Source organism: Sorghum bicolor, chromosome 10, assembly GCF_000003195.3.
Source record: "Sorghum bicolor cultivar BTx623 chromosome 10, Sorghum_bicolor_NCBIv3, whole genome shotgun sequence".
In the NCBI taxonomy this organism is placed as follows: Eukaryota; Viridiplantae; Streptophyta; class Magnoliopsida; order Poales; family Poaceae; genus Sorghum; species Sorghum bicolor.
This window is the reverse complement of record NC_012879.2, coordinates 55183503-55194495: the sequence shown is the minus strand read 5'-3', so window position 1 is coordinate 55194495 and position 10993 is coordinate 55183503. Positions and strand designations below refer to the sequence as shown.

The 10993-nt window shown below is 42.2% G+C and overlaps 1 protein-coding gene across 1 annotated transcript; it reads left to right on the top strand.

The window, feature by feature from the left end:
* LOC8069336 (lysosomal Pro-X carboxypeptidase) lies at window positions 301-7609 on the top strand. Its single transcript, XM_021449002.1, has 10 exons — window positions 301-1038; window positions 4756-4936; window positions 5098-5231; window positions 5694-5806; window positions 6032-6155; window positions 6292-6456; window positions 6560-6712; window positions 6832-6911; window positions 7023-7072; window positions 7167-7609. Exons 1-10 carry the CDS (start codon window positions 562-564, stop codon window positions 7298-7300), a joined length of 1611 nt encoding a protein of 536 aa, XP_021304677.1. The 5' UTR covers window positions 301-561; the 3' UTR covers window positions 7301-7609.

Here is a 10993-nt window from a genome sequence, read left to right as displayed (position 1 = left end):
AAAAAAAATAGGTGGATACCAAATAGATATTTAAGACGTGTTTGGTTGAAGTTATTAAAGTTTAACAGATACGATAGCATTTTTGTTTTATTTGACAATTAGTGTCCAATCATGGATTAATTAGGCTCAATCGTTAAACAAATTATTCTCTAGCTGTGTTTTTAGTTTCTTAAATAATTTACTTTTAGTACTTCATGCATGTGTCCAAACTTTTGACGTGACGGACGATACCAACAGTAGCCAAATAGGCCCTTAGATAGTGTGATTGAGGTAGCTGATATCCATATGGATGAACCCGCTTCAAGCTATGCGTCGCAATCAGGAACTTGGGGCAAAGATGTTGGCCATTGCAATTTCAGAACTTTGCTCGTGTCACCAGGCCAAAGCCAGACAATGAGACACACAACCCCAACAAGGCGAATCGGCAGAAGTTACCAAAAAGCACGGCAGCCTCGTTGCAGCTTCCTTGTTCTTCGCGCGCCTTGTTGTTTTTATTAGATCACAGCAGGAGTGGTGCTAAAGAGGGCGAGAGTGAAGGAGCTAGCAGGCAACAAGCCAACAATGGCGGCACCTTCTGTGCTCGCCTTCTTGCCGCTTCTGCTCCTGGCAGCCTTCTCAGCAGCATCAACCTCAGCGCACCGCATCCCCAATCCTTTCCCGCCAATCATTCCCCTGCATCTTCAGGCTCTTCGGCAGCAGCAGCAGCAGCAGCGAGTGAGCAGCTCGGACGCCAAGCTCGTCACCGCGGCCGCCGCCGATGCTGGCACCAACAGCACGGCGCAGCCGTTCACGACACACTACTTCCCGCAGGAGCTGGACCACTTCACCTTCACGCCCAACGCGTCAATGGTCTTCCGTCAGAAGTACCTTGTCAACGACACCTTCTGGCGGAGGCCCAGCGGCGGCAACGGCACCGCCGGCGCCGGGCCGCTGTTCGTGTACACCGGCAACGAGGGCGACATCGAGTGGTTCGCCACCAACACCGGCTTCATGTTCGACATCGCGCCCAAGTTCGGCGCCCTCCTCGTCTTCATTGAGGTACCGTACCAGCTTGTAACCATGGTTGCTTACTTAGCAACCACTACTAGTGTCGTAATCTTAGATGAATCAGCTAGCATGAACATTTTTTCTTCAAGCCTTTTGAATTGCTGGTCCAGTGTTTGAATGCTGAAAACATGATACAGTCAAAAATCTTCAGCTTTTGCTTTCTAAAAAGCAGAGGTCACCTCTTAAAAAAAAAATCTTCAGGTTCACATCTACCCAAGACAAATCTTTCACTGTCGATAACACTCACCTGGCATATTCTTTTGCTGATGTCAACACTGACCTGACATATCCTTGGAGACATCGTGTCTTAGACTGACTCCAATACATTACCCAAACGGCGACGCAAACCCAAAATGGGTCATTCAGGATGTCTTAGGCCCTGTTTAGTTTCCCACCCAAAATTTTTTTATCCATCCCATCGAATCTTTGGACACATGCATAGAAAATTAAATATACATAAAAAAATAAACTAATTACACAGTTCGGTTGAAAATCACGAGACGAATCTTTTAAGTCTAGTCACTTTATGATTAGCCTTAAGTGCTACAGTAACCCACATATGCTAATGACAGATTAATTATACTTAATAGATTTGTCTTGCAGTTTCCTGACGAGCTATGTAATTTGTTCTTTTATTAGTTTCTAAAAACCCCTTCCGACATATCCGATGTGACATCCAAAAAATTTTCATCTCCAATCTAAATAGGGCCTTAGCGGCTCCAACATATGACGCAAAGGCAGGAGGCATTTTGCGTACCCGTCAAACCACGACGCATATATGCGTTGTCTCTCACTGAAGACACAATCTCCAGCGCCGGTATTTGTGGGCCCGCAGGGGAGGGAACGGCGAAGGGAGGGAGGTGCTCGCTGGCATGCCCCGCCGCTGCCCCACACTGTGCCGCCGCAGCACGACCACATGCTCCTACGCCTTTGCGCAATGCAGGCCCGCGCTGCCCCGAGCCAGGCCCAAGGCCACCACTGGCGCTCCCACTCCCGCTGGCGCGGCAAGCCAGGTCTGCGGCGGGTCTGCGAGGCCTGCCCACGGCGGGGCGAGCTGCCGTGGTGAGGCGTGACATGCGATGGGCGAACGGCTGACTGCTTGCTCCGATTTGATTGCTTCACATCCGCTCCCTGAGGTGATGGAAGGGGGGAGAAGGGAGGGGAGAGGAAGGTGGGGAGGCGTTCGCGGCAAGGAGCTGCCGGCGCGGCGAGAAGTAGGTGGTGGGCGGCGTTTTTTCCTCCGAAGATCGGACGGTGTTTGAGGAAAATTTTTGCGTACGCTGTTAGAGAAGCCGAGTTTTGGGTTGGTTACACTTTTCTATGCACAACCCAAATCATAGAATGGGTCTTTGATATGGGTATTTGTTGTTGGAGATAGCCTTAGGGACCATCTCCACGCCCAATGTAAGGACTTTGCTGGCTGATACCGATGGATAAGTCGACTGATGTTTTTTTTGTTGTGATAGAAAAACATTGCCATGACTAATAAACCATGCTGATAAGTTGAAGCTGTTTTGGTGGCTTTGGGAACAACTTGTTATTTTTAGTGGTTGTCGTGTTGCTGATTCTACTGTGTGTGTATTTTTTCAATATTGTAATATTTTTTTTATTACATACCCGACAATTTCCTTGCACGAGGCTTTTCAAAAGAAGCTGAAAGAAGGGAAGGAAAAGTCACAGAAAAACCACACTAATCTAGCATCACCAAGCACTAGTTTCTCAGCTCGTCTGAACCGTGCGTTAGCTTGCTTTTCTAGTGGAGAATTTTCTAATTTTGGACCGAATGCCAGAAATGCTTTCTATATTTTAAAGGCAGCTAGACTTTCCGGCCGTCTCTAGAAACGGAGAAATGTCTATATGCAACTTAGGTATTTTGCTGTCTCTAGAAAGAGATTTTTAGAGGCAGTTGGTAATTTTCCTTGGCTCTAAAATTAGGCGCATCATATATATATATAGACACACACACACACACGAATAAAGTTAAATTGTCTATAAAAGTTGTAGTATTAGAAGAGATTTACAAATTTGCAGTTAATGACTTTTTCATTTGACATCATTTAAGACCAAATTTTAAATTTTTTTCAAATGGCTTTGGATGGAGAAACTACGTAAATTAAAGTTATAGTATTTGAAGGGATTAGCAACTTTGTAATTGGCTACTTTTTCATTTAAAATCGTTAGTGTTAGGAAATTCTCTTTTAATTTTTAGATTTTCAAAATTAGTTTTTTTATTTTTGAAGTACCTCAGATGAGAAATAACCTAAACTAAAGTTGTAGTACCTAGAGATATAGAAATTTATAGTTAACGACTTTTCATTTAAAATCATTTAATATAATTTATATTTTAGATTAATAATTTTTGTTATTCATATATTTTTTAAATTTTTTCAAATGACTATAGATGGAGAAGTTTTCTTTAATTTGATTTCGTCTATGGTCTTAAATATGTGAATAATATATCTCCAGCAGTACTACCTAAAACAGACTACCTATTCTTTTTAGGTAGGCACCAATTTTTCTACTATCTATATTTTGCTCTCAACTCCAGCAGTACTACCAAAATCAAGCTACCCAAACCCATCCTTAAGAATGACAGGCGGGTCCCACGAGTCATCCTCTTCGTTGGTCTTTTCTCCATAGCCGCACGCTAGGGAAGAGAACAAGCCCGAGGGTAGGCTGCGTGCTAGGAGTAGGCCACCTGCGCCGGTGAGGCCGAGCGCAGGAGCAGGTCGCGAGCGTCGGTGAGGCCGAGCGTCGGGAGTAGGTCGTGAGCACCGTTGAGGCCACCCGCCGGGAAGCCGCGTCGTGCTGGGAGCAAGCCACGTCGCGCCGGTGAAGCTTCGTCGTGAGCAGGCCGCGTCGCGGCGGGGTGGTGGTGTTGCCGGATAGGGCCTTCGGGGAGGGATGGGATGCTGGGGAGGAAGCCGCTCCTCGGCGGCGGCGGATGGAAGGTGCGGGGAAGAAAACAGTCGAGCATTGCGAGGAAACACGCGGAAGAAAATAGGTAGAGAGATCTGTTGGCCCAACAGATGTAGGTAGTGGGAGGAGAAATTTGTTGGGCCAACAAATTTAGGTAGGGTAGTCTGTTGGAGTGCATTTTTTAGCCTTAACTACTCAAATATAAGATAGGTAGCCTGTTTAGGTAGCCTGCTGGAGATGCTCTTAGTTGGTAAAAGAAACTTTGAGTCAAAGTGTTAAGAGGCAACGTGCGAGGTCTAAGTTCATGAGTTCGATCTTCGGCGGCCGCACACATACTTGTGTGAAAAAAGGTCTCTAGAAATCGCTGATATAAGAGACGCATCATTAACCATGTACAACCTCTAGAAAAGCTATCTGTAGTAGTGAAGGATACTATATAAGATACTACTCTATTTGGTTATGAAAAACACATTGTTTAGGACAGTTAATAAATCTTAAAATTACGAACACTAACTTTTATTATGGAATAAGGAAACGTACAAGTAATTTGTGTATATTTGTATTTGAAAATACTTGTAAAACCTCATCAACATGTAGGATTTAAGGAATAAAGGAACCAAATGATAAATACATACATTGAAGACTGCACAAGTACTTTTAACCCAAGAAAATAATCAAGCTTAGTTCATTCTTTCATTTAATGAAAAAGCAAAAAAAATAGGTAGGGGTCTCCCCTGCTGACCTGTTCAAAAAAATAATCAAGCTTGACAAACATTTCTCCATGATCAGCATCGGTTCTACGGGGAGTCACTGCCGTTTGGAAATGACTCCTACAACTCAGCGGAGACACTGGGTTACTTGACGTCAACTCAGGCTCTCGCCGATTTCGCCATCCTCATCACCAGTCTTAAGCAGAACCTCTCAGCTAAGACCGCCCCCGTAGTGGTTTTCGGCGGCTCCTATGGCGGCAGTAAGTCATTTCCAAAAATAATTACCATGCAATAATCCATTAGTTTAATTATCTGTGGATGGCCGTGCAGTGAACTAAGTATGTCCATATTATGAGCTAATTAAACTCACCCATTTTTATTTATGTTGCGTCTGATCGGCTGATCCAATGCTTGTTTGCAGTGCTGGCTTCTTGGTTCAGGCTCAAGTATCCCCATGTCGCAATTGGGGCCCTGGCATCGTCTGCACCAATCCTGCAGTTCGACTACATAACACCATGGAGCAGCTTCAGTGATGCCATCTCACAAGACTACAAGGTACTATTTTTTGTTTCAAAATGTATGTCTTGATCGTGCATTAATTTGGTACCATTGATATATTAATATATTTTTCTATAAATATGATTAAAGTTAGATAAATTTGAATTAGGATAAAACCAAAACAACTTCCATTTTAGAAAGGAGCACTAATGGTGATAAATGACAACATCATTACTATACTCTAGACAAATGTACTGTGGTAAAAAACACTATTTTCTTTCTTTTTGGTTTCTTAGAATAATATCCTGTCATATATGGCCGGCATTCCATTCGTTAATAATGTAAAGAAGCAAACCAAATGGCTCATTTTTGTCTGATTGACAATGGTAAGGTTAGTCTTTGTCTCAAGCTAAATAATGCCATCTTCTTTAGATATCAACTGATTTTGACCTCAGAATTAATTTCGCAGTCTGAGAGCATGAACTGACCACTGATTGTGATTTCCAATTAATTTTGCAGTCTGAGAGCTTGAACTGCTTCAGTGTGATCAAGGCAACCTGGGATGTGCTCGATGAGAGGGGAGCCAATGACAGAGGGCTCCTGGAGCTCAGTAAACTGTTCAGAGCCTGCAAGTAAGTTCATTTCAGTTAGCAGCAAATAACCTAAATACATTAAATTCAGATTGAAACCTTAGTGCTTAATTGGGATAAATGAAAACCAACTTTATATTTAATCCTACATCCAATTCCTGCCCTGTTGACAGTGTAGTTACTAGCCCGTATGGAACCACCGTTGATGGGCCCGTGTATGTTTCAGTCTGCTATACTAGATGACATTATTTTTCCACTGAATTTCAGGACCTTGAAGTACGCTGATTCAATTGCAGGCTGGCTACAGACAGCATTCGTCTACACTGCCATGGTGGACTATCCAACACCGGCCAATTTCCTGAAGAATTTGCCTGCCTACCCCGTCAAGGAGGTTCTCCATTTTACCCATACTCTGCCAACATTTCTCTCGTTTCAACAAATTTGCCAAACCGAACTCTCCGTCTGCATGAACAAAAACTGCACTTCTGTTGTACTAAACATGTTATTTCTAACGAAAATCTATCCAGATGTGCAAGATCATCGACGGGTTCCCCGCAAACGCGGACATCCTGGAAAAGGTGTTCGCAGCGGCGAGCTTGTATTATAACTTCACAGGAGACCAGACTTGCAACCAGATAGAGTATGACGACGACAGCTCCAGTTCTCTTGGCCTCAGTGGCTGGGGGTGGCAGGTATACGCAATATATAAAACTGAAAGATAACTAGTAATGTAGAATGTTAGTGACAACACTGACAACCAGAGATTGTGACATACTCCTGTGTATGTGTATGTAGGCTTGCACAGAGATGATCATGCCGATGTCGGACTCAAACGAGAGCATGTTCCCACCGGATACCTTCAGTTACGAGGACACGTCCAATACCTGTTTCCAGTTGTACGGGGTTCGGCCCAGGCCACATTGGATCACCACTGAATATGGTGGATATGTAAGCGTCTTTCAGAGTTTCGGTGTACATATATATAAGCCCTCAGTGGAAACTATTGCTGGTATATATATTTAAATTGTTCATTTGGTGCTGCGTTGCACCTGCACAACTTCCTGCAGAAAATTGATAAGGTGCTGAAGAGGTTTGGGAGCAACATCATCTTCTCCAACGGATTGCGAGACCCATGGAGTCGAGGCGGGTAGGTCCATCTGTCCTCTCATTCTGGATGATTCATCAGCATGGTTTCAGTCTGTCAGATAACATATGTGCTGGAGTACTACGTAATGGTTCACTATTCTGTTGGAATCAGGGTGCTCAAGGACATCTCATCCAGCATCGTCGCACTTGTCACAGAGAAAGGTGAGCATGAAAACTTCTGGAAGAATATGAAAAGATCTTAGTGGCATTTTTTGCTGTTCACTTATGTACAGCTACTTGTCATCACGGTGGTCAGGGGCTCATCATTTGGACCTGAGATCTGCAACCAAGGATGATCCAGACTGGGTTATAGAACAAAGGAGACAAGAAGTTGAGATCATACACGGATGGATAGATCAGTATCATCAAGACATGGCGCAAGCATCCTAAAGGCGCTATTGCTGTGTTACAGTCAAGTAAAGTTAACGTCTGGTCTGTGAAAAAAATAAAAAGGAAAAATTCCTTATAACTCACAGGACGATCACAGTGACATTGGCAAAGTAAGATGACAAATGGTGAAAGCCGATTCAGTTATTTCACTTATCAACAGAAACTGTAAAACTTAAACACTCCTGGACAAATCATGAATGAGAGGTTGCTTAATGCTTAGTTTCTGTTTCTGAAACTGCACAAGTATTTCTTCAGATGCAATACTGAAAAATAACATAATTGCTATACAATGCTTGGTAAATTTTTCCCTTCCTGGGCCCCATTTTTTTGTTTTTCTTTCTTCTTCTTGTGTAAATATGTAGCATATACAAGAAAGGGGAAACAAAAGTCAGGTGTTTCTAAAGCCTTGAGCACCCAAATTCATTTCACACCTTTGTTATAGTTAATTCATACTCAATTAAGTTATGTACACTAGAGTTGTATTGATTCTTTTAGAGTAATTTTTAAGTAGAGATGATGTAACTAGAAGTTTGTGAGTTGACTCCAATAAAATACCTTAATTTTTGCAACACTTCAATTTGGCTGCGTAAGGCATAGGAGTAGGAGATCGGAGGTCGGGGACAATATCACTGGCGGCGCAGAGGAGCTGTGATGGCGCGGTTGCGAGCGAACGAGGAAAAGAGGCGCATAGGGAAGGCCCTTGAGATAATTTGCTTGCTTAGTTCATTCCAAAACTATTTAGGGGTATTTATCTCTGTCCTAACATACCAATCAAAATATCCTATAATTATGGAAACAAGCAAAATATCTAAGGAGATCAAATCCTGGGCGCCTAGCCCTAACTGCCTGCGTGGCCTAGCCACTGTGTCAGCCCAACGTTGATATGTGACACTGATCATAACACATGCTCACAAATGTGGTTGTTGGATAGACTAGGAGACATTGGATATGGATCCTGCAGAGGTCCAAAATTTAGGTGTGAAGAGGACAAAACTCCAAGGCGCACTATAAAAAGTTTAAAATGAAGCAAAAAAATGAAATAGATTGAGAAGAACATTTCAAATAGCTACCACTATCTAACACACATACACAAAAACTGCTTTTGCCTAACATAACTTTGTTTGTTGGGATCCCAACTATTTAAAGAGACCCATAAGAAATAAATCTTGGTTAGTTGAATGATTGATTTGAATGATCGAAGGCTATGGATGCGTAATATTCTGTTTAAGTAGTCAAACTCACCAACTGGAAGTTCGATCGATCACAGAGATATGTCAGTCACTAGTTTGAACAAGGAAAAAAAGAAAGGACGCTAAGGCGTGTTTGGTTTAATACAAGTCAGCTGCCAAGCAACAATCTGGTAACCACCAGGCAACCAAATCCAATGCCCTAGGAAAGTTGTCTGGTAGTCACCTCTGCCTAGCTTTTGAAACAAGTACACCCTATGTAAGTACGTCAGTATGTGGGTAAGTACGTCAAATCGAGGGGTAAGTCTTGTCGAGTCTTCGTTTTATTTTTTCTCTTTTTTGTGTTCCTCCATCCCATGATCTAGTTGTAGCCCTTCAATCGGAACCTCTATGTTCCACGCACAAGAGAAAGAAGAAGCATTGTCCCATGATCGATGTGCACCCCTTCAACCGCAACCTCTATGTTCTACGCATGAGAGAAGAAGAATCACGAAGGGAGAAGAAGAAAGAGAGGAATTAGGACTTGCTATTACGCTCGCCATGCTCATTACTCTTCAAAAACTGGTTAAGCATCGTATAACTATGCCACTTTAGTGTTGATTGAAATAATGGCGATAAGTTTGTAGTGGCTAAGATCGCCATGAGATGGAGAAGAGAATTGCTAGGGGTTTGTTGTTGTACTTTTTGTGGTTGCCCAAGAGGAGATGCCAAATCTTAACTTTTTGTCATTTTTGGATGAAATCATCTGATTAGAAGGGCCTTAGTTAGAGTAATTCCTAAATCAATATCATCAATTTCTAAAATTTATCATTATACAGTATCTAGTCATCTTAATGTCTATAATAAATTATGTTGTTATGGACAAAGTTGTAGATGACTTCAATACCTTCCATTTAATACCAGGATCACCGAGCTGTTGTGCGAGATCATGTGATGAAAAATTAGTTTGATATGAAATTGGCATTGCAAAGTGAATTGGATTATGACATAGGGTGATATGCATGTGCTGCTTATATATGCTTGTGATAGCATGGTGATTTAGCATTGTTTCATGACATACTCATGTGAGGTGTTGCGCGGATTGACTTGAGTCAAGTCATGGACTTGGGCTCGGATACAGTTTGCATGTTTGTTCATGTGCAGGTGTTGTTTGAGGCGGAACGTGGTCGTTGGCAGACTCGAACTAGGTTTAGGAGGAACTGAGGTTTCGAGACTAAGTTCAGAGAGGAACTGAGGTCCTAATGGTCAAGGATGTCATGCAGGACGTTCAAGCTAAGAGAACAATGAGTTGCAGGTTGCGTGGTGTGTGCAATGCATGGGGGCTTGGAATGTTTGTTTGACAAAGTCTAGGCATGGACTTGGTGCTATGATGCATGTGTGATACATGCATGGACAGGAGCTTCGTAGAGATTGCATGGTGATGTGGAGACCTAGCAGTCCTAAGGCTGTGCAAAGCCAAGGAGGGTGTGTTGCTATGGAGACTAGGCACAAGTCATTGGGAGTTATTTTTAGAGCTCCACTGAGATGATCATGTGCGATTATCGTGGGACTACATGGTGTTCTTCACGTAAGGCTATATTTGGTTGACTTGTAGTTTAAGGAACTGACTAGGCCAAATGGCTGTGCGGGATTTGAGGATAAGATCAACATACCGTATCCATGTTGGACATCACAAGGGTTCTATGCCTGGCTATAAAAAGAGATCGAGGTGTGCACGTCGAGCCATTAGTGGAGAATAACAAAAGTAGGCGAGTGCAACACTAGAGAAAAGAGAGCTAGTGCAATATGAGTTTAGCCAACAGTTGTTTTAGTGCTTTGGACTTTTGTGTAGAATCCTTTTGTGGATGCTTGTAAGTTGCATCATGTGAACACATTATCAGAGTAATGAAATCCAGTTCTCACATACGATGTGTTGTTAATCTCGTTTTACGAATTAATTTCTTGATTTACATGTCTAGCATTTCGTTTTAGATTCATATCTTGTTTGCAAGTTTAGACATGTCTTTTGTTCGATCGAACTATGCCAGGCCATTGTGCTAGTAATCTGAAAAGTCTCATTGCATAAGCTTTAGTACATTTTGCATAATCACAAAATAGAGGTGGACCATTTCACGTCACTATCAGACGCAACAACATTATTTATTTTATATCTCGAGTTGTAGACCTCTGATTGACATGATTTCGGTTGGATTCATTCACAAATTTCATATAGTTTATTGTTTAAATTTTGAGATCAATTGGAGCATATTTGACGGTCAAGTTTATTTCTATTAAAGGCACAATGTTCTGTTTAGAAGTGAAAATGAGGCTTGATTCAGTTTTGTGTTTAGGGTGAAGTTTAAATTTTAATTTTGGCTTGCGCAATCATTCACCCCCTCTGATTGCCTATCCTAGAGTGTATCGTTCCTACAAGTTGCAATTTAAGAGATACAATCATTACAAGATTGCAACTTTCTGTTTGTGACAACCTTCATGGAATAATTTTAGCTTTATAACTTAAACTTAT